Source organism: Dasypus novemcinctus, chromosome 12 (assembly GCF_030445035.2).
Source record: "Dasypus novemcinctus isolate mDasNov1 chromosome 12, mDasNov1.1.hap2, whole genome shotgun sequence".
Lineage (NCBI taxonomy): Eukaryota > Metazoa > Chordata > Mammalia > Cingulata > Dasypodidae > Dasypus > Dasypus novemcinctus.
In genome coordinates, this window is record NC_080684.1 from 2,931,215 (window position 1) to 2,955,995 (window position 24,781).

The window sequence follows — 24,781 nt, forward strand, 5'->3', positions numbered from 1 at the left end:
TTATTCAGGAGGTATTTAATTTGACTGCAGACAGTTGGACCCATGTCATGTGAAGTCAGCCTAAGTTATTGTGGGAATACATTATCTGTGAATTTATAGTTATTTATTAATTTTTAAGAGAAACTTATCTAATATTACCATTCAGGAAAGAGTTTTATGCCATTGTAACAGTAGGAGAGACAGACACATGAACAAACAAATCAATGAATTTATGTGTTTCTGAGTGATGATTTCTTATTCAGTCCTCGGAAAACAAATCAAAATTTACTGAATTTGAAAAAATATTTTGTTAAAGTGGCATACCTTGATTATATTTATCTTGATTGACATCTAGGTTAGTCAAAGGGTAAGCAGTAGGACTTTTTAGATTTCTGAGGTGGTGATGGTAATGTCTTGAGTTGTATTTGTTTTTTGTGCTTCTGAAGCTGGTTGGTAAGATGGGGAATCAATAGATGGATCTGGAACCTTGCAGAGTCCACATGGCCATCAAACCCCTAAAATGGCTGCTGGAAGACCCTCCCCATGATTCTGCCTTCAAAACAAAAACTTCTTCTGGAAACCAGGAGAAGCCCTGGATATTCCCCAAGGACTTTATCATTGGACCCTCATGGGAAATTGATTGATGGAGTAATCAATCAAAACAATAAGCAGCTGGGACTCCTATGCCATTAGCAAAGGGGTAGAATAATTAACAGTTCAAAAAGTAGTGTGAGGCCTGAACACAGTCTGTGTTCTTTGGACCCCTTTTCCTGCCCTCTGCACAATGCTCTCACCATTTTTCCCCTGCCGTGGTCACCAAGCAAGTAAAACCTGGGCATTTATAATCTTTAATGGGGAATTGTAGTTTGTAAATCACTTTTCAGCCCCTTCCTCTCTATCTGGAACACATGATCTGTTATTTTCTTCCATTTCTTTTCCCTCCCTACCTAAATAAATTACTGGCCTAACTCACCTGACGTACTCTTGAAATTCATTTCTGCAGTGTAGTCAAGAACCTAGACAAAATCCAGTAACATATTTGGCAAGCCAGCCAGGAGCTTCTGGGTGAGTGAAGCTATGACCTACAGCCTGTTCAATGCCTTCCTTTGGTTCTCCATTTTAAATGGGTTAGCCTATGATCCCCCAGAGGATAGAATCCCAGGAGGGAAGGGGCCAGGCCATGGGAATTCTCTGCATTCACACCACATGCCCAGGCTTGTGAAAGTTGACCCCAGCTAGGATGACTGGGTGATGGGAGAGTGGCTCAAATCATACCCCTGCCAAGGCAGAGGTTCCCTGGCAAAGCACTGGGCCCTGCAAAGCTTCTTTTTCAAGCCCTTTTAGCAGCCGGAGGCTCTGCTCTCAGGGCTTGTGGCCATTGCTTTCTCCCACCTCTCCACTAGGGCATGCATGACAATGGCAGAGCGCTGGGGGCTTGCCCCTCGCAGTGAGTCCATGCCTTTGCAGGCCCACCAGGTGATGGGTAGAACCAAAATGGATGCTGTGGGAGTTCCCTTCCCCAGGGGTGTCACAAACCAGGATACCCTTGCATAATTAACCTTTACCCATGTTTTTACCTTCCTACTCCTTGCTTCTGAATTTCTCTTTATAGGTATGTTAGTCAGCCAAAGGAGTGCTGATGCAAAATACCAGAAATTGGTTGGCTTTTATAAAGGGTATTTATTTGGGGTAGGAACTTACAGATACCAGGCCATAAAGTTTACTTTCCTCACCAAAGTCTATTTTCATGTGTTGGAGCAAGATGATTGCTGATAGCTGCAAGGCTTCAGGCTCCCTGGGTTTCTCCTTTCCAGGGTCTTGCTTCTCTCTGGGTTCAAGATTCCTTTCTTCCCAGGGCTTGCTTCTCCCTGAGCTCAGGGTCCTCTCTTCCTGGGGCTGGCTACTCTTTCCACTGTGAGCTTAATTCCCAGGGCTCTAGCACAAGGCTTCAGCATCAAATGCCAACATCACCCCCCCCCCAAATCTGTCCTTTGCCATGCCTTTTATCTGTGAGTTCCCACCCACCAAGGCACAATCAAAGCCCTAATCATACCTCAGTCATGCCCAGGTACAGACCAGATTACAAACATAATCCGATATCTATTTTTGTAATTCATTTTGTAAACCATTTCAAACTGTTACATTCCACCCTCTAAATTCCAAAAAGACTAAATTACATCATTCAGAATAACATTACATCAATAACAATGCAAGTACTAAATCATATCACAATCATCTTAAAGAAATACAGTTTGTGCTGAGGCAAAGTCCTGTCTGCTATAGGCCTCTGAAACTTAAAAAACAATTCATCTATTTCCAATACATAAATAGACAGACAAAGGATTAACATTTTCATTACAATAAGGAGAAATTGGGAGGGAAACATGAGTCCTCTTGAAGTTGTTTCCCCTTCAATGTCTCTTTTCCATGTCCCTTTTATTCCAGGTTGACAGTGGTTTTTTTCATACAGCTCTCTCTAAAATCTGTTGGTTTAGCATGCAGGAAGCCGGGGTCCAAGCCATCAGACAGACTTTCCACAAGTCTTTCCAATATAACTGTATCTTCGATCCTGATTTACAAGTTCCATGTTTAGTTAAGTCCTCCAGTGGGGCACTTTCATCTGGGAGCTTGATTTCCAGAGGCTTGGAATTTTCAGATTCAGTTTCTGTTTTCTTTGTGCCCAAGAGTTCAGTCCTCAGCGTATCTCTCATCTAGCAGTTTGCTATAAGCGTAAGCTGAAACCAAACTGTATTCTCTGGGTTTACTTTGGAAATTTCTTTAGCTAAATGCCCCAGTCCACAATTTTCAAATTCTTCCTTCCATAAAACACCAGGAGTTAATCTTGCTAAGTGCTCTGCAACTTTAAAACATGGATTGCCTTTCCTCCAGTTTCCAATAATAGTTTCATCATTTACTTCTAAGGCATCATAAAAAGTCTCTTTAGTATCCATATTGCTATCAACAGTCTCTTCAAAGTGATCTAGGCCTTTTCCATCAAGCATTGGACAATTCCTCAAAAAATACCCCTTACCCATTTATAAAACCATTCCAGCATTTTGGTAATTGCAAAAGCACTTCCCCACTCCTCAGTACCAAATTCTGTATTAGTCAGCCAAGGGGTGCTGATGCAAAATACTGGAAGTCTGTTGGTTTTTATAAAGAGTATTTATTTGGGGTAGAAGCTTACAGATACCAGGCCATAAGGCATAATTTAATTCCCTAACCAAATTCTACATGTTTCCACATGTTGGAGCAAGATGACTGCTGCAGGGTTCAGGCTTTCTTGGTGCCTCCCTTCCCAGGTCTTGCTTATCTCCAGGCTCTGGGTTCCTCTCTTCCCATCTTCTCTCCACAAGGTCAGCTGTAGACTATCAGGAGAATGGCTCTGTATCTCTGCCCAGGGATTCTGCTGTTTCTAAGGAGCTGTCTCTATTCCTCTATGTTCTTCTCCTGGCTTAGGTCCTCTCTTCCCAGGGCTCCAGCTCAAGACTCCAGCATTAAATTCCAAATCAAAACTCCAACATTAAAAACCCTACAAGTCTGTCCTTTTCCATGCCTTTTATCTTTGAGTCCCTACCCACCAAGGGATGGGGATGCAACACCCTACTGATGTGGCCCTATCAAAAACCCTAATCATAATCTGATCATGCCCAGGTACAGACCAGTTTACAAATATAATCCAATATCTATTTTTGAAATTCATAATTATATCAAACTGCTACAACAACAAACAACAAAAAATTTCATCACTTCTCAGTCTCTCTATACTTTTCCTGCTGTACGTAGCTGCTATTTCTCACTATTCTTGCTTATTTATTAATTATTTTAAAGCTGTTTTATTGAGATATATTCACATACTATACAATCTATCCAAAGTGTATAGTCAATGGCTTTTTATATAATCACAATGTTGTGCATTCTTTTCATCTTTAATAGCCAGAAAAGACAAAATGCCAGCGTCTTGACTCTAGGAAAGGGCAGTCTGCCCCTCATTTCGCTAGAGCACCCTTTATGTTTCTGTTATTGATTGCGTTGGGGTTTCCTCCAACCTTCTTGACAGGTGGTCATGATTATTCTGATCAAGACTTGAATCTTAAAGCTTCTTTCCCCATTTTTAGTTTGTTCACCTTCTGTTTGGTTATGAATAAAAATCCAGAGGAAGGAAGATGCCAGCTGAAGTATTGACAATGCAATCACAGGTGAGTAAGGGTTTCTTCTTTAACTGAAATTGCACCTCTGTTGCTATCAGATGGGAAAAATTCTCCTGTCATGTGGATATTTTATCTGCATTCAGGAGCTATTCTAGTTTCTGAGCTTAAATTTATGTAAGACTCTTGAATAATTATGGTATTTTAGGGATTGATCAGTAAGTAATCTCCTTCCAACCTTTAAAAGAATCAGCTTCAGTTTCCATAAAGGATATATAGTCTCCGAATATATCAGAGATGTTTTCTTTTTCTCATCCAAATCAGTGGCCTCATTGGAGAAATAAAATATTCATGAATCATGTCAGTGCCTGAGATTGATCTAGGCTTGTGGTGGATAGAGGTGATGAAACTCTAAAATAGATGGAATAAAATTTATGTCCCTGTGAAAATTTTTGAAGATTTGGAGAGAACAGAGCAATGAGTAGGATACTTTTATCTTTAAGAAACAGACAGTGAAAACTAGTATTTGTAGGCCCCAGAAAATGTTGAAATTGGAGGCGTTCTACCACATGAATGATCAGTCTATAGCCATGTTTCAGTAAAATGGTCTCAGGAGTCCCTGGATTGTAACCCTGAACCATCTGTACTTACACATTATAATGAATATCTGAGATATTTAGGGCCTTTCTGATCCTGGGTTCTGTATGAAACTTGGTTAGTTCTGCAGAATTCTGGGCATTGATTCAAAGTTCCCTCCATTTTAATGAATAATAAACCTGTGAATTGAATTTAAATAAAAACCACTTCATGTATTATTTCATTGGCTTTGTCAAAATGCATAACATATTCTTGAATGATTTTATAAATGAAAGGAAAATGAGTTCATATATATAGGGGAATAATCTAACCATACATATTTTAAATGATATGTCATGGATATTGGTTGACTTAAGATAAGTCTGTAGATTTGCTGAAAATTGGTGGGAAACATTGTTTCAGTTATGAATGCTCTAGTGAAAACTTTTTAATCAGCAGAAGAAATAATTACAAGTTTATTGGGAAATTTCCAGGTGTATATCCCACCACATGTTGTGTGGTTATCTTTTACAATGGGATATTTGAATTAAGATTCTGTATGTGTCTGTGGATGTACCTGAAAGGCAGGTGGCAGTTCAGCATTGGTAATGGTGTTACTAGAATCCCATGCACATTTTGAATTTTATATGCACACTGCTTGTTTAGTGAGGTTATTTTGAGCATTACATTCAGGACATAGGTAAAGATAGGCCTTTATGAATTCAAATTTCTATGATGTTTTAGGAGATAGTGACCTTCAAAGATGTGGCTGTTGACTTCACCTGGGAAGAGTGGGACCTGTTAGACACGTCCCAGAGAAAGCTCTTCAGAGAAGTGATGCTGGAGATTATCAGTCACCTCGCCTCAGTGGGTGAGACTCTCAAAATTTATCTACCATCTGTATCTATTTACCATCTATCTAACCTACCTATCTACTATCTACTGATACATTTATATCATCTTCCATTTATTTAAATATCTAGACCAACTTCTCCACATTATATAATCTTTATTTCCTCTTCTATTATATTTTGTATATTATGATTTTAATACATTTATATCATTTTATGAAACATACAACTACCTAAATGAAATTTATTTCCTTATTTTTATGTATATTTACTTCATCCCAATAGAATTTAATTTTATTAACAATAACATAATGTCTTTCTTGAATCTCAATTTCCAACACTCAGGGCTGAGTTGAAAACTCAATGAATACTCTTTGAATGGATAAGTAATTGACTGTGCTGAAATAAGTGTTCTGCTCCAAGCACTATGCTGAGGCTTCAGAATACCATAGTAAAAACATTGTATATATCCTTGTCCACAGAGTTTAAATTGTTCTGGTAGAATTTATGCTCACTGGAATATTTTTGAACACAATATTAAATCACTGTAGAAACATAGATTTCTACTCATTTATAATATAGAGTATTCTACAGTTTATTTGAACTTGTGCACTGGTAGCAACAACCAGTGGTCCTCACTGAAATGGGCAAAAGGTCAAAAGTTACATCTTTTTGTTGAAAAATTATCAATGATCTGAGTTCAAAGTATTGTTGTATTGCTGATCTTCATTGCTTACCTTATTTGTTGTACATGTACATCATGATCATCACTGTTACTGTCTCTACTCAAAATCAAGATTTTAAAAATATAAACTGGATATCAAGTCTGTAAATCAAACATGCTTTCTCAGTTGGAACAAGAAGTGTTGAGAGAAGAAATAGGATTTCCTCAATTCCTGAGTCCTGGTGAACTCTAAGGACCTGTGCATCATTAGAAGTAGGGTCTTGTGGTAGAGTAAGTTAAAGCTTTAACTTCAGGGTTCCTTAAGTGAGTTATGATATCATCAGGTTTACTTTATTTTTTTAAGAAGAAAAACTTTATTTTAAACAGGTTCAGTGAAATGTATGCTACAGCAAAAGCTGATGTAGCAAATAGTTTTCATTTCCAGTGAGTTATGATGTCAGAAATGTGGCTTAGGATATTAGGGAAATTTAAGTCACATGTGCTTGCTATTCCACACACTTCTCAAGCTCTTTTCAAGTGTCTTTCACTTTAGGAAAGGGATATTCATTGGTTATTGTAATTAAATTTTCACATAATGATCTTCATCGTGGTCATTTTCTTGAAAGATTTTTCCCACTTTTTTTTTATCTCCCTGACATCCCAACTTCTTTTTTTCTCATATTACATGCCTGAAATCCTTTTCTGATTGTAATGTCCTATAATGTTTTCTTGTGCCTAGAGTATTCATTAATTTGATATTCTTTTTCTGCTCATTGTGAATGCTGGAAACATACTAACAGGGATACTTAGAATGTTCCAATATTTTCATCCCCCTAGTGCTACTCTAACAATTTATTCTGTTTTTCCAAATGCTACAGGCAGGAAAAATACCTTTAAAACATGGAAAATGATAGAAATGATAAGCAACCCACGAATCTGTAGGAAGTTCACTTCTGAAATTATGTCAATGGTAAGCTTCATTGTGTAACCTTAGTATTCCAAATAGATACCAGGTATGGAATGAATTAGAAATGCAGTAAAGTCAGGACACTGTAATTAATATTGGGATTAAATGCTAATCCAGCAAATCTCTGTGAGAGTTTGAATTTAGAGGAAAATTAACCTAAACACAAATCTCAAATATGAGTTTATATAAAAAATGAATTGCATAAACAGGTTTCACTTATAAAATCTTTGAATTATCATGAAATTCAAATTTTATCAAATAGTTCTACAATTAGATTGCTATAATAGAAAAAATCTCCATGTATGGAGGAGAATAATGTATATATAAAACTAACATGGGAAATATTTTAATTGGAGTCTATCACTATAGAATAAAACTAGAATTCATATAGAGGGAAATGAAGGCTTTCATGTATATGGAAAAATGTTTTACAGTCTCTCATCTAATTCCCCACAGCACAGATTTCACACCCAAAGGAATTCCTTTCATTGTAATTATTTGCAAGAAGATTCCTCTCACACAGCAACAGTGACCCAGGATGATATAATTCACAAGACAAAGAAGCAATGTTTCAGTAAACCACTTGCAGCAGTCCTCAGTGACCATTCATCTTTTAATCAACATGAGCAGATTCACCCTAGAAATAAATCATATGAATGTCACCACAATGCTAAAACCAGTATGCATAACTCTGACTTCAGACAATACAAGGGAACTCACACTGGAGAGGAACTCCATGAATGTCATCTATGTTCAAAAGCCTTCAGTCAGTATTCTCATCTTAAACAACATGAGAGGACTCACACTGGAGAGAAACCCCATAAATGTCACATATGTGGGAAAGCATTTAGTCATTATTCTTTCCTTAAGCGTCATGAAATAACTCACACTGGAGAGAAACCCCATAAATGTCACCTATGTGGGAAAGCATTCAGTCAATATTCTTATCTTAAAGAACACAAGAAAATTCACACTGGAGAAAAACCCTATGAATGTCATTTATGTAGGAAAGCCTTCAGTCGATTTTCTTATCTTAAACAACATGAGAGAACTCACACTGGAGAGAAACCCCATAAATGCCATCTCTGTGAGAAAGCCTTCAGTCAGTATTCTACTCTGAGAAAACATGAGCGTTCTCATACTGGAGAGAAACTCCACGAATGTCACCTATGTGGGAAAGCCTTCAGTCAATATTCTTACCTTAAACGTCATGAGAGAAATCACACTGGAGAGAAACCCCATAAATGTCACATATGTGGGAAAGCCTTCAGTCAGTATTCCTCCCTTGCATATCATGAGAGAATTCACACTGGAGAGAAACCCCATAAATGTCACCTGTGTGGGAAAGCATTCAGTCAATATTCTTATCTTAAAAAACACAAGAAAACTCATACTGGAGAGAAACCCTATGAATGTCGTTTATGTAGGAAAGCCTTCAGTCGATATTCTACTCTGAGAGAACATGAGAGGACTCACACTGGAGAGAAACCTCATAAATGTCCTTTCTGTGGGAAAGCCTTCAAGCAGTATTCTACTCTGAGACAACATGAAAGGACTCACACTGGAGAGAAACCCCATGAATGTCATCTATGTGGGAAAGCCTTCAGTCAATTTTCTTCCCTAAAACGTCATGAGAGAACTCAACACTGGAGAGAAACACCATGAACCATAAATGTCATCTTTAAGATGAGTTAATATTCTCATCTTAAAGAACATGAGGGAATTCACACTGGAGAGAAATCTTATAAATGCCATCTTTGTGCAAAAGGCTTCTTTCATCATTCTTTCATTAAACCACATCAGAGAACTCAGTCTGGAAGGAAGCTATGATTGTCATCAACATGGGAAAGCCTTCAGTATATGTTTTAATCATAGAAGACATGAGAGAACTAACACTGGAAAGAAATTCCATGACTGTCATTTACATGGGAAAACCTTCAGTTGATATTCTTATATTAAACAACATGAGAGAACCCACACTGGAAACAAACCCCATGAATGTCACCTGTTTGGGAAACCTTTCACTTATAGTTCTGTCCTCCAGGAACATGAGAGAATTCATGCTGGACAGAAATCATAATACCATATATATGGGAAAACCTTAATTTTTCTAGTCTTAGACAAAATGAGATTACTCAAATGAGAGAGAATTCCTGTGAATGCCAACAGTTTCAGAAAGCAGCAGTCAATATTCTTCTGAAATAAAACAACTCACACTATAAAGGTTTTGGATATGAAAGAGAATTCAGCCATAGACTTAACCTTTAAACATAGCAAAAAAACTCAGTGAAGAAATGCTTTGTTTTCAATCAGTTCAGAAGTTTCAGTAGTCATCTTTACTACTTCAGATAATCTGAGGACATTCATACTGGAGAGAATCAGTATGCATGCCATCTATGTAGCAAAGCCATTAGTAGATGGTTATATGATATACCACATGAAAGAACTCATAATGTAAATTTAATGAAATTGGAGAGGCTTCATCTACCTCTCTAGTAAGCTAATCTGAGAAATCACACATGAGGAATCCTGTGCCTGTACTCAATGTGAGATTATGCTGATTTCTAAATCTTTAAATTAAATGAGTGAACTCCACAACAGTGAAATACTAGATGTGTAATCACTGTGCACTATCATTCAGCCACACCTAAGTCTTGGTGTGCTAAAGAAACCTGAATTTAAGAACAACAATAATAACATGAATTAAGATGGAGAATTTGTCCTTAGGAGGCTAAAACTCCTTGAGAGATTTCCAGAAAAGTCATGGTAGAGAATGCATTCCATTAAAAATCATGGGAAATCATTTACTCAGAGATTGAGGAGGTGTGCATCAGTAATTGTGTTTCAGTGAGGGATATTGTTTAAGTGATTTGGGCAAATGATTGGGTATATGACAGCTGATTTTAGTATTATCAACAGTAGAAATGCTATAGGTTTGGGGATAGAACAATGTGTGAATTCTGTGGTTGTGGGATCTTTCCCACTCAAGTGAATATTGGTCTCTGGTTTCCTTTCTTGGTCAGTGATTAAATATCTGAAAGGGAGGAACAGATATGGTCCCTTTGTTCCTGATCTTAGAGCAGACAATATTTAACCTCAGTGGTAAAGACTTGAATCTTTATCAGTGGGCTTGAGAATCATGCACAAGCAGAGGTCCAGATCATTCCCACTGACCCTCACTAATGTCCCAGTATGTCAGATCATTCAAAAGGCACTGCAATAATTATCTTGTTAATAATCAAGTATCTAATAGATTCCAAAACCTGCAATGCTGTTGCTGCCTCCCTTCACCCCTCCTCCTAGCCTTTGTTATCTCCCTTTTCCAGCCATTGCTATCCTTCCCACCAGTCCTGTCCACTTAGCCAACTCATAATCTGCCCCCTTTCTTAGTCACCGCCTACCTCATAGCTGCCTGCACAGCTCCGCCTATCCACTACCGCCCCGTAGTTCATCCGCCCCAGCTCCTACCCCTCCCTTAACCCGACCCTATATAATCAAGTGTATTTCCGCAATAAAGTAGACTAGCTCACTCTCACAGGCTGTCTCCGTGGTTTTTACCGCGCGTCCCCCACACCTGGAAAACCTAGGCCTACGTGCTGGCCTAGGGGCTCACCGCCAAGCCGTGGAAGCCCGCCCGGTCCTCGTGGGTTGCTAACTCAAAGTAGCAAGCCCACAGTTGGGGGCTCGTCCGGGATCCTTTCCTTCCACCGCCCTCCGGCCCCTCTCTGCTGCTGCTGCTGCTGTCTACAGGCGACCATTTCAGCTCTCCAGGTAGGGACCCCATCGCCGTCTTTTCTTCTCCCACTATGGGCGCCTCTCTCTCCTCACACCATACCCCTCAGGTTCGGCTTTTAGCCGCCCTGCTTGATACCAATGGAGTCCGAGTTTCCCTGAAACAGCTCCAAAAATACTGGGACCTGCTACTCCCTTTTAATCCGTGGCTCGCCACCTGCCAGCTCTGGAGCCCGGACACATACTCTCGACTCATAGATCGAGTCACCTCCGCCATAGAGCATGAAAAGCGGTCTTTTCCACCCGGCCTGCTGCCTGCTCTAGTAGCCATACGCGCCTGTCTCCTTGGTGCGCCGTCAGAAGCCATCCGAGACAAATCGGTTAAGCAACCCAATGACTATGAGCCCGATGATCCTGGCGACACAAATTCTCTGTCTGACCAGCTTGCCGCCGCTCTCGAGCGCGAACCTCCCTGCCCGCGCTCCCCACGGCCCGCGGAAGCCGCTTCAGTAGCTCCTCAAAATAGCGGACTTTCTCCTTCTTCCACCTCTGCCCAAAATGGCGCACTTCTGGCTTCTTCTTCACCTATATCCGAGCCCGCCGGCGGGAACAAAGGCGCTTCCTCTCGCCTTTACCCGCCCCTTCCTGTCCCGTCATCTTCCGGCCCTGCCCCGGAAATAATGCAGCCTCCATCTTCCGTTAAACCGGAAATGCCTTCTGCGCCATTTTGTCCCTCACCGGACGTGACTTCGCCGCCATCTTGGCCGGCGCCCGGAAATGACGTGACTTCGCCGCCATCTTGGCCGGCGCCCGGAAATGACGTGACTTCGCCGCCATCTTGGCCGGTGCCCGGAAATGACGTAACTACACCGCCATCTTGGCAAGCGCCCAGAAGTGATGTAACCGCTCCACCATCTTGTCCAGCGCCCAAAAATATCCCACCGCCAGTTTGTTGCCGCCTTGACACTGCTAAGCCATCATTCTCTCATCTGTTTCCCGCTACCGTTCATCCCTCGCCACCACCGTATGGCAGCAGCCCCCCACCTGCTTCTAGCGAAGCACATTCTCCCGCCCCCCAGCTATACCCGCTCAACCCGCTGCCCACGCAGCAACGCCCTCAGACTTGGCTTCCCTTCACAGCAGAAGAAGTTAAAACTCTTCGCAAAGCCGTTAAAAAAGACGGCATTGATAGCCCATATGTTCAACAACTAATAGAAGAGTTGGGGGTTCAGCTTGTTCTTCCTTATGATTGGATTTCTCTAGCCCGTTCCATCCTTCAGCCAGGCCAGTTCCTTAAATGGCGCGCTCACTATCAAGTAGCTGTTGATCAACAAGTAGTGGAAAATGTTCGAGCGGGTGTCCAAGATCCAGCTGATGCCTACACAGGGGTTAACAACTATGCTGACCCTCGTTCCTATGTGAACATAGACCCAGGGTTTTGGCACCGAGTGAAAGTTCTCGTTCAGCGGTCATTCTCTTTAATTTCCACCAAACAATCCACCAAGTTCGCGCAAATGCTTCAAGACTCGCAAGAAACCTTTCCGGCATTTGTCGCCCGCGTTATCGAAGCATGCCAACGTAAAATTACTAACGAAGATGCTCAGTTTGCGTTAGCAAAAGAACTCATTCTCGATGGGTGCCTCGCACCCTTCCGAGCTGTCATCCTTCCTATCCGCGACAAGCCGATGCACGAATGGGTCCTAGCTTGTCGAGACATTGACCCACACACTAAAGCACTTACTGCTGCCTTCGCTTCCGCCATGGCTGTCTCATCTGCCTCCACTTCTGCCTGCTTTCGATGCGGTCAGCCCGGTCATTTTGTTCGCGAGTGCCCTCAACCGGCAGCTCCCCGCCCTGCCGTAGCACTGCACAGACCAAGAAGTCCCCCCACGCCATGCCCGCGCTGTGGTAAAGAGTATCACTGGGCCCGCAACTGCCGCTCAGCGCAACGTTTTTCTCAGTCTTTAAACTTCCAGCGGGGCAAGCCTCAGCCCCTCCCCCAAGAGGCCCTCCACAAAGCTCCAAAACCCTAATGTGAACCATGCCTATCAAACGTAACCAAAGACCTTCACTAGAACTTAAAATAGAGGGACAATGGCTTGACGGACTCTTGGACTCAGGTGCCGAAATCTCTTGTATTCCCTTCGAAATCGCCGCTTTTAATCACTGGCCCCTTGAAACTGGCCCTCAAGTCATCGGCGCCACGGGAGCTGCTACCTCTTAGAAAACATCTCAGCCCCTGCATTAGAGCGACCGAGAGGGTCACGAAGGCCAAATTCGTCCACTCGTCCTCTCTTCAGTCCAAACCATCCTATGGGGAAGAGATGTACTCAGCCAGCTAAAAGCTCGAATCACCACAGAAGCCTTCTTAGCTGCGCCGCCCCCCCCCTTATAGGGGCCACTGCTCCCGTTTCAAAACCTGACCCTATCCCTCTGGAATGGGACACAGAGGAGCCCATCTGGGTCGAGCAGTGGCCCTTGCCAACTCACAAACTACAAGCTCTCTCTGCCCTCGTTGAAGAGCAACTACAGGCAGGGCATATTGAGCCATCTACCAGTCCCTATAACTCGCCAGTTTTTGTCATCAACAAAAAGAACACAAGCAAGTTTCGCCTCCTCCACGACCTTCGAGAAATTAACAAGCATATTAAGCCAATGGGGTCACCTCAGCCTGGTTGCCCGCATCCCACTGCAGTCCCCCAGCATTTTTATGCAGCCACTATTGACATCAAAGATCGCTTTTTCTCCATTCCTCTTCACCCGCGAGACTGTCCACGATTTGCGTTTACAGTCCCGCGTACCAACAATCAAGGAGCAGCACTCCGATTCCAATGGCGAGTACTACCACAAGGCATGTGGAACAGTCCAACTATATGTCAGCTCTATGTCAATCATGCCATTGAGCCGCTACGCTCTAAGTTCCATCCAGAGCACACATACATCATCCACTATATGGATGACCTTCTTTTAGCAGCAAGTTCTAACACACTTCTCAATGATTTACTCTCTGCAGTTATGACGAACCTCTCAAGTCTTAGATTAATAGTGCAACCTGACAAAGTCAACCCCCAGCCACCTTTCCAGTTCTTAGGCTTTCATTTTCATCAATATATTCAGCCCACCAGCCCGCAAATCCATGTTTCTGATCACATGACGCTGACTGAGCTCCAACGGCTTTGCAGACAGATCAATTGGCTTCGATCAGCACTCCCCATCACAACAGCGCAAATGCAACCCCTTTTCGAGCTCCTGCAGACTAAGTGCGGTCCATCCGCTGCAGTCGTTCGCCCCATCACCATCACCCCAGCTGCCAAAGAAGCCATCCAACAAGTAAATGCTGCACTCCAGCAATGCCGCCTAGAGCGATTCTCTCCCGATCTCCCAATCCTTGCCTTAGTTTTGCCAACACCAGTCACCCCAACGGGTCTCCTATGGCAAGATGGTCCTCTTCTTTTTCTACACACGTCAAAAAGTAAACTCCCAAAAATCTGCCCATTTACAAGGGCTTGGATCACATTAGCCACTGACTTAGTACTTCTCTCCATACAAACGTACGGCGTCCCGCCACACACCATTGTTTGGCCCTTTGATGCAAAAGAAGTTACTTCCCTTATCATGAATAATGCTCAAATGCAGAGCCTGATAGAGTTCTTTCGTGGCTCCTTCGACAACCACTATCCTCATCATCCACTGCTGCAAGGTGTATCTCAATTAGCATTTTTCAACCCGTTCCGTCCGCTGCCCGCAAGAAAGCCAATCCCCTTTGCCATCACTGCTTTCACTGATGCCTCAAAAAGGGGCTTCGCTGCTGTCATATATGTGCCAGGAAAGCTTGAGCCATGACAGTTGATGTTTGCCAATCACCTTTCTGTTCAAGTGGGTGAACTCTTAGCTGTCGCTGCAGTCCTCAATCTTTACCCAGACCAGCCTCTCAACATCTTTACAGACAGCTTGTACACCTTACAGGTATGTCGCAGCCTCCCACTTGCTACCTTTCTACCCAGCAACTCATCTATAGACCAAGCACTCGCCTTTGTACAGTGACTGCTTGAAGAAAGGCAACAACCCTGGTTCATCGCTCATATCAGAAGTCACTCTGGCCTGCCAGGACCACTGACTCAAGGAAATGCCCTTGCTGACGCCTTAGCGTCCGGCCGCCATGTATACCCAGCTGCCATTCGAGAAGATTCCATTGACAAAACAAGACTAGGAGACTTCGTCAACCAAGCCAAACTTTTACACTCTCAATTCCACTTCTCTGCGCGATCTATCCAGAAGCTCTTTCCAGACCTCCCCATCGAAACATGCAAACATCTTGTGCGTTCCTGCCGAACATGCGCACCTTTGCTACCCCTTGGACCCTTGCAGCCCCGCGGAGCTAATCCCCGTGGCCTGCGGCCTAACTCCCGCTGGCAGCTAGACGTCACCCATGTTAGTGCTTTTGGGCGCCTTAAATATCTTCATGTTGCAGTTGATACCTTCTCGCACCTATGCTATGCCGTGCCCCTCACAGGAGAGAGTGCCAAACATTGCATCAAAGCGCTTCGGCAAGCCATTCTATTCATGGGAATTCCCTGGGATCTCAAAACCGACAATGGACCAGCCTATCGCAGTGCCACCTTTGCCAGTTTTGTGCAGATGTACCACATCAACACCATTTCGGCATCCCCTACAACCCGCAAGGGCAAGGAATTGTTGAGCGTACTCACCAGCAGCTCAAGCTACTCATTCAAAAAGAAAAAGCTTCCTCTCCCCACAAGGCCCCTGCCGACATCATTACTGCCTGCCTTATCCATCACAATCTCCTGACCTTCGATGACAAAGGACTCTCCCCAACTCATAAACATTGGGGACCCATGTGGCAACCTTCGCAAGTTCCTCTTGTTCATTGGAAAGACCCCGCCACAAACCTTTGGCAAGATCCAGCTCCCTTGCTAGCACAGGGGAGAGGTTTTGCTTGTGTCTTCCCAGACTCCGAGCCACAACCGCTCTGGGTTCCTGGGCACTACATCCGGCCTGCCACCGACCCCAAAGTTCCACTGAATGATGAACACACTATGCCCTCCGTAAGAGACAACATTGACTGCGGAGGCCCAGATGTCGCCCCATTCGCTCAAATCCAGCACCAACCAGCCCCTCCCTGAAATGTTTATATTAGATAAGTGCTCTCTCCGAGTTTCTTTCTGCTGATTGTCCCTCCCCTATGAGGGCTCTCTTCTCCTTTCTTTGTCTTTACAGATGCCCCAAAAGACTCACCTCTGCACAGTCTACAAAAAGAGCCTTATTGCCGCCTCTACAACCTGCTGCTGACAAGTGCCTGACCTCCACCGAAACGTGCCTTACAACTTATCAGAGAAGAACTCTCAGTGCAGATGCTCTTCCCACTCCTCTCGCACCCTCACCCACTTTTATACTTCTTTTTTATAGTCTTCATTTTTTTAACAATCTTTTCAGCTGTCTGTCTCGCGGCTACAGCCCCAGCAGATTGGAACCTCCGCCAACGCTTTCTCCTTGCTGTCGCCTTTCTACTTCTAATTGGCGTTTTCACCTCCCTCGTCGCCCTCCTCCCATGACCACCATGCGCCCCCAAGCAAATTCACTCGAGCCTACCTCTCCAACACCACCGTCCGTGAGAACCACACCAGCTCCTTCTCGCCGCGAACGACGTCGACAACGCTTCCTTGCCCGCCGCCTAAGCCGTCTTTCCCTTGAAGATGATGACCCCATCGAGCGCCAAGTTCTCCAGCTCCTCCGACAGGCCCGCTCTGTTCACACCCCCACCTCCTGTTCCCCTACCCTTCCCTACCTCATCCATCTCCTCATTCTCATGTTGTCTCTAGCCTCCTCTGCCCAAAGCTCCTCATCCCATCAGCCATTCAACTGGACCTTGCAGACATTCCCGGAAAAACGCATTCTCGCTTATAATGTTACTAGTGTCGCTCCCTCCTTTCTCACACACGTCTGCCCTCTTGCTGGAATTTCCTTCCATCCCGAATGCCAAGTAAGCAACATCAGAAAAGCGAAGGTAGGCCACCACTCCTCCTCATCCTGTCGAGGCGGGAATACAGCATGCCTGCTTTCTCGAAACAACCATCTCCTTGGCCCTCAATTCAACCCTGTGTCTGGTTTTTACATCTGTCCTGCTAGTGCTCGAGGTTGTCATGACCCATCACACTTCTACTGCCCCTCTTGGGGATGTGTGACCATGGCCCATGGATGGTCCGGCACCCCCAACAGAGACCTGTATCTCTCTCTCCAAGTAGTCAACAATTCCCATTAGGACTTCATTTGGCTGACAGTAAAAACCCAAACGACGATACATGGCTGGCCGCTCGCCCCTGTGGACTCTGGTTGTATATGAGCAACTATGATCGTGGCGCTTTGTTTGAAATCCAAAAGCGTGTTGTCTCCACCCCACCCTCTGCTATTGGTCCCAACCACATCCTTAACCCTCCTCCCTCACCCACTGTTCACCTTCTTCCGTCCTCATCTACCCCCCTCAAAATCTCTTCCACCTCGGCCGCCGTCATCCCTTCTACAAGCCCCACTTCCCCCCCCCCGCTTCAGGTATACAACCACATCCTCTCATCCCCTCTAGTCCCTACTTCAAACTCCTAAACGCCTCCTATTCCTCTCTCAATGCCTCCCACCCCAACCTCACTCGCTCTTGCTGGTTGTGTCTTTCCCCCAGCCTCCCCCTCTATGATCCACTTGCTATCCCTTCACCACTCTTTACTTCCTCCACCGACGATTCCCCCTCTTCCTGCAATTGGAATCAGTCTACTCATGTCCCACTCACTTTTACGCACATCTCTTCCAAAGGTTTATGCATTCACCCCCGTTCTTCCCAAACTCCTAGCCTTACTGCCTGTACCAACTATACCTCCCCAAACATCTCTGCCAAATACTTAGTTCCCCTAAACACCACCCAATGGCTCTGCTCTTCCACCGGACTTACCCCATGCTTATCTGTTGCCACACTTAACAAGACCAAAGAAACGTGTGTTCTCATCCTCCTCACGCCTCGAGTCATCTATCACACTCCTCTACATTTCTTTGAAGCCTTTGATCACACTCAAGAAGCTATTTACCTCCACAAACGCGAGCCTATTACTGCTGTACTCACTGTCACTTCCCTCCTAGCTACAGCTGGAGCTGCCACTGGTGTTGCAGCCCTAGCCACACAAGCCTCCGCCCTCCAAAACCTCAGACAAGCAGTAGACTCTGATATCATCTACCTCCGAGATGCAGTCAAGTATCTTAGAGACTCCCTCAATTCCCTTTCAGAAGTTGTCCTGCAAAACCACCGAGGCCTTGACCTCCTCCTCCTCAAAGAAGGTGGCCTATGTGCAGCTCTGGGAGAAGAATGCTGCATCTATGCCAACTATACCGGTTTAGTAGACTCCAGCTTAAAAGAACTTAAAAAAGGTCTCAACCAACACCGACTTGAACGAGCCCAAACTGCTGGTTCCTGGGGCTTCCTGCAGCCCCTCCTCCCCTATCTCCTCCCGTAACTAACCCCAGTTCTGCTCATCATCCTAGGTCTCACCGTTAGTCCTTGGGCCATTCGACGAATCATCCGCCTTGCCAAAGATCACGCTGACAGTGTATTTTCCTCGTTTGTTCAAATCCATTACCACCGTCTTGCTACCTCTGATCTCGCTCCTCAATCTCGCCCTTGTCCTCGCCCCCTTTCCCACCGTACTTCCCGCCTGTGAAGCTGCTTGCTGTGAAACTCCCTGACCTTAGCCGCCGGCACAGGTTTGTTTCCCTCCGCCCCCCTTTATTGCTATACGTCTGAGAGTCCTTCGCGGTTAAGCCAGCCACAGCGCTATCCACCCCAAAAAAGCGTGCGCAACATCATGTTAGATATTTCGTCTAGCACCGGCACGCACTGACCCTAAGGGCTATGCATACATTCTGGCCAAATGATATGTCATTTGCCCATCGCCAGTCAATTCTACCCCTTTTTTCTCTCACCCTCCACAGCCCATCCCTCTACTCTCTCACGCCCCTTTTTTTTTATAAAACAAAAGGAGCAATTGTTGCTGCCTCCCTTCACCCCTCCTCCTAGCCTTTGTTATCTCCCTTTTCCAGCCGTTGCTATCCTTCCCGCCAGTCCCGTCCACTTAGCCAACTCATAATCTGCCCCCTTTCTTAGTCACCGCCTACCTCATAGCTGCCTGCACAGCTCCGCCTATCCACTACCGCCCCGTAGTTCATCCGCCCCAGCTCCTACCCCTCCCTTAACCCGACCCTATATAATCAAGTGTATTTCCGCAATAAAGTAGACTAGCTCACTCTCACAGGCTGTCTCCGTGGTTTTTACCGCGCGTCCCCCACACCTGGAAAACCTAGGCCTACGCGCTGGCCTAGGGGCTCACCGCCGAGCCGTGGAAGCCCGCCCGGTCCTCGTGGGTTGCTAACTCAAAGTAGCAAGCCCACACAATGCTATTATGATGTTTGACATTTGGAACTCATGTCCCTGAAATTAATTATTTAAAATTTAAGATCCAGAACATGCAAATATGGAAAACTTACAGCTAATTGAATACATAGTTTTAAAAGTCTGCTGAATGTTGTCCTACTAAAATTGGATCAACTAAAAATATTTGTTCTCACCATTTTACCTTGTGTTGTATGTAATATTGAAAGATAGCATATGTTACTCTAGATTGTGAATCTATGGATTACTTTAATCCATAAAAGGATGCTTCTCTCATCACTTCCATTATTTGTAGATATAATGCCAGATGGATTCGGCTTGGCTGATCCATCTGTGAATCAGTACTGAGTATCTGGTGTCCTCATGATGCCAGTGCAGGGAAGGCAAGGTCTTTGTTATTGCAGCAGGATTATTGTTGATGGTTGTCTCCACTACCAACTCATGCAAGTGTGTCACTTCCTGAGGGCCATGGCAAGCATGGTCCTGAATTTACCACCTCCAATTGATGATACCCTGTCATTGGGCAGTGCATTTGAAATTGTTCTTATTACCCAGGACCCAGCATGAGATGGAGTTTTCTAGCCTAAGGAAGAGCTGAGAGCTCTTGGTACCCCTCCACATTTCCAAACAAGCCTCACAGCACACAAGACATTGCCTATCAAAGGTGTAGTGCTGGTTCAGCCAAAGATAGAAGTTTTTTTGTGAGTTCTATAAGGTTCTTTTCTCCACCAGAAAGGCAGTATTTCTGCTTTTGGCAGTGCAAGGAGTTGCAAGCTTTGGCAATGCATGGTTTGTCACACTCCCAGACATGATGACCAGAATTTTTTGGGATGGGAAACATAACAATTTTTATCACTACTGGGATGTGAAGTGATGCAGGAAGGAAATGTATAGAAATTCCATAAATTTTAAGCATTAATTATGGATTAACTATCACCACCCTGTTCCCTGGTAGCCCATTTTATTTTTTCTCTGCAACTGTATTGATTATAATTACTTTATATCACTGAGATCCTACAATATTTTTACTTTTAGGTCTACCTTATTTCACTCAATGTGATAATCTGGGTTCTTCTATGTTGTTGCATATATCAGAACTTCATGCCTTCTTATATATTTAAATTCATTTTATATATTTAAAAATAATCCATTGTGTGTATATAACATATTTTAGTGTGCATTCATTGTTTGATGGACATGGGTTGCTTCCATCTTTTGCCAACTGTTAATAATGTTACTATGAGCATCAGTGTGTCACTATCTGAGCTGCGGCTTTTAATTCTTTTTGGTATATACTTAGCATTGGGATTGCCAGGTCATATGATATTCTATACTTAGCTTTCTGAAGAAACACCAAAGTAATTTCCACAGTGGGTGCACCATTTAATATTGCCACAAACAAAAAAATGAGTGTTCCTATTTCTGCATATCCTCTCCAAAACTCTTTTTCTTTCATTTATAAAATAGCATCCATTCTAATGAGAATGAAAAGGCATCTCATTGTGGTTTTGATTTTCATTTTCCTGATGGCTAGCTAGTTGTGTTGAGCATCTTTTCATATGCTTTCTCAACATTTCTCTTTCTTCTTCAGTTGATGTAGGTAGTTTATGTGCTTCTCAGAGTTTGTCTTTTTCTTCTAAGTTTTGTAATTTATTAGCATACATCTTGTGACAGCTTGAAGTTTTTTAATGCCTCTCAAAAAGTAAAAGATTATGTTTTTTACCTAATCTCTTCCTGTGGGTGTGAGACCTCTTTGATTGGACTACATCAGTGAAATATGACAGAGGTTGGGATTCTGCCCTCTTGCTGTGTCTTATATGAGTGGAGACACAAAGGAAAAGGAAGCTGTCATTTTTTATCCTGCCATGTAAGAGAGGACTCAGATCAATAGCAGCCAAAATTTAAGTAAAATGGCCCAACAAGAAAAAGCCTACACAACAGTCCAGGGCTAAAGAGGGAAGCCAAATGCCTGATAGCCCAAAGATAAACTTGGGAAAAAGAGCAGCCCAGACTGGAAAGGAGATCTTGAAGGTGATAAGCCCTATGACTGCTTGTCCACAGCTGAGATCCAGGAGATTGTAGATTCTATAAGGGAAAGCAGGAACATCAACAAAAATGGTGACCATCTTGCTTTGCAATGTGGGAGGACCCCAGTGTCATCAGTAGCTAACATTACTGAGGAAACGTCACTGCTAATACATTCAAGGACTCAAAATTGTAAGCTTTTATCCTAATAATATCCTCATTATAAAACCCAACCATTACTGATATCTTGTATCAGCAGCCTGTGGCAAATTAAGACACATCTGTTCATAGAACCCATTTATGGCCCTTTTATATTTCAGTAAGGATGGTAGTAATGTCTCCCATTTCATTTCTGATTTTATTTGTATCCTCTTCTTTTTCAGTCTAGCTAAATGTTTGTCCATTTTATTGATCTTTACAAAGAATCAACTTTTTATTTCATTAATGCTCTATTGTTTTCTTATTTTCTAGTTCGTTTATCTCTGCTCTTTGTTATTTCCTTCCTTTGCTTGCTATTGGTTTAATTTGCTCTTCTTCATGTACTTCCAATTTTGAGGTTAGCTGTCTAATTTGAAGTCTTTCTTCAATTTAAATTTAAGCATCTAGAGCTATAAATTTTCCTCTCAGCACTGCCTTTGCTGCATTCCAAAAGTTTTGATATGCAGTATTTTCAATTTCATTAACCTCAAGGTATTTCCTAATTATGCTTCTAATTTTCTTTTTATTCCATTGGTTGCTATAGATACTATTGTTTATAATTTCCACATATTTGTGAATTTCCCCTTTCTCCTTATTTTATTGTTTTCTAACTTCATTCTGTTGTGGTCAGAGAGTATACATTGTATGATTTCAATTTTTTTTAAATTTATTGAGACTTGTTTTGGGACCCAACATATAGAATACCATGGAGAATGACCTATGTGCACTTGAGAAGACTATGTACTTTGCTTTGTTGGGTGCAGGGTTCTATACATGACTTATAGGTCTACTTGGTTTCATGTATCATTCAAGTCCTGTACTCACTTATTGATCTACCCCCTAGATGTTCTATCCCTTATTGAGTGTGTTGTGTTAAAATCCCCTACTATTAATGTAGAACTTCCAATTCTTCCCTTCAAATATGCTAGTTTTTGCTTCATATAATTTTGGGCTTTGCTTTTAGGTGCATATATATTGAGTTGTTACAATTTCCTGTTGAATTATTCCCTTTATCAGTATGTAATAACCATCTTTGTCTGTCATATATGTTTTTGATTTAAAGACTATTTTGTCCTATATTAATGTAGCCCCCTCAGCTTTCTTTTGGTTACAAATTGCATAAAATATTTTTTCAATCCTTGTATGATTTCAATTTTTTTTTCACTTTATTGAGACTTGTTTTGTGACCCAACATATAAAATACATGGAGAATGACCTATGTGCACTTGAGAAGAATATGTACTTTGCTTTGTTGGGTGCAGGGTTAACCATTTCTCTCATCCCTGAGAATGGATTCTGGCACAGGGCAGATCTGCAGGCAGCCTGGGGCCTCTGAGCTGGAGAGAATAAGACTCAGGGATTTAGCCAGATGGGTTTGAGACCACAGGTCTTGGACCTGGGCTTTCTGATCCGGTGGGTGACTGGTGGACAAGGAAGAGAGCTCAGGATGGAGAAGGGCTGGGGAGCCAGAAGCTCATGATTGGACTGGGCCCAGAGTGGAAGACATTGGCCCGGGCCAGTAATCAGCTGATTTGATCCACAGGATGTGCTGTCACCACCAACAGCAGTATCTTGTGGCATCTTCCCTGCTGAATTCTGCTGTCTCATGCAGGAGGTCTGATGGGTTCCTGGTGTGAGTCTCTCTGCCTGTGTCCTGGACTGCTTGTTTCCTCTTCATCTACTTAGGGGCCTCCTGGAGTTGCTGAAAATACTGCACATGGTTGTTAAACATGCCCAAGTGGGGCTGTCCCCTGGGGACTAAAGGACACAGGGCATATGTAGGATGGGGCCCACATGCCAAGAGCCAGGGTGGTGTCCAGAAGGCAGGCCAGGCATTAAGGTGGCCCTGACATTGTCCAGCTACCCTTATGGCAGACTAGAGGCCAAAGGCTCCTTGGGGTACCAAGTGGTTTCTAAAGAGGCCTGCCTCCCCTTGGCTTCCAACATCCCACCAGGTCAGACATGCTTAGGGTGATGTGCCCTCAGGCCCTCTGCACTGTCCTACCCTGCCCAGGTTGACTCAGTCCCTAGAAAGTACCCCTCCTCCACCCAACAACCATGTACACCCCATTCACAGCTCACCTGTGTCCCAAGTCTGTCCCTGGTAGCCCACACATCCCAGCAGGCCCTTCCTTTCATATCTTAGGGCAGCCTGCTTAATCAGGGCCCTCCCAATTCAGTAGACTTGACTGAGTGCACCAGGCTAGGATGAGAAGAATGCCTAAGGCCTTGTTTTCTGCCTAACACTCAGGAATGTTTCTCCTCAAGGAGTCTAGTCCAGGTGGTCCCCGGGCCTATTTTTCCATAGGGTGCACATATCATCCTACCCACATGGACAAGCACTTCTGCTACTGACCTCCCTAAAATGAGTACCCCTGTTCTGGGCCAGGCTCCATCATCAGCCCTCAGTGCCCAATTGTAACTGCCCAAGGCAGAAAGCTGATATCCACCTAGAGGGCTAGGAGAGCCACTGGCACCAATGTCCTGACTGGCCTACCCATGCACCTTCAAATAGTACATACTGTGCATTGGGGCATCTTCCCAGCTCAGCAGTAGGAGCCAAATTGTAGCTCTGATCTGGTCTTCTATCATGGGAGACCCCATCCAGGGGCCAAGATAGAGACTATCATATCACGGGCTTGGACGCATGCCATCTGAAGTCATTATCAACTAGGAGGAGATACCCTGGGAATTGGAAACTGGAATGACCTTGGACAGGCAGATCTCCAGGTGTCTGTAAGGAGAAGCAGGGCTCTGGAGATTCCCTATAATTTTCTGAGCACCAGTAACTCCACATCCCAATGTAATGGGCATAGCCTCCACTCCCATCTCCTGTGACTTTGCTATCTGAGGGCAGGCTTCCTTGGAAAGGCACTTGAGGCTTAGAGATATGGACCTGGGTTGTGGTTGGGTTAGTTGCTGTGCCGACCTTCACCCCACCCCACCCCACCCCCTGAAAGCCCTCACCCACTCCTCAGCTCCCATTATGTGTCAGCTCACGAGGCCTCCATACCATAGTGGATGCTGCCCTGGGTAGTCACAGAGCTCCTGATGATCCTTCCAAGGGCAACTGGAACACATTCTGTGCTGTTTCTAAGATACCAGGAAAGATTCAGTCACTTCCCACCTCTTGGGGGCTCCTTTTCCCAATGGGCTATCTCTTAGAGGGACATTTCAGAGTTCTCCCCTGCATGT

The 24,781-nt window shown here is 43.8% G+C and overlaps 1 protein-coding gene across 30 annotated transcripts in view; it reads left to right on the plus strand.

Moving 5' to 3' along the window:
• The window catches only part of LOC101422035 (zinc finger protein 596-like), a 63,526-nt gene extending 52,806 nt beyond the window's left edge, over window positions 1-10,720 (plus strand). For all 30 annotated transcript variants that reach the window (XM_058307735.2, XM_058307739.2, XM_058307738.2 and 27 more), the window contains 4 exons: window positions 4,098-4,178; window positions 5,448-5,574; window positions 7,097-7,188; window positions 7,642-10,720. In XM_058307735.2, the coding sequence (XP_058163718.1) occupies window positions 4,146-4,178; window positions 5,448-5,574; window positions 7,097-7,188; window positions 7,642-8,850 (1,461 nt within the window). In that variant the 5' untranslated portion in view covers window positions 4,098-4,145 and the 3' untranslated portion in view covers window positions 8,851-10,720. The remainder of the gene's footprint in view (window positions 1-4,097; window positions 4,179-5,447; window positions 5,575-7,096; window positions 7,189-7,641) is intronic.
• Window positions 10,721-24,781: the final 14,061 nt, after the last annotated feature.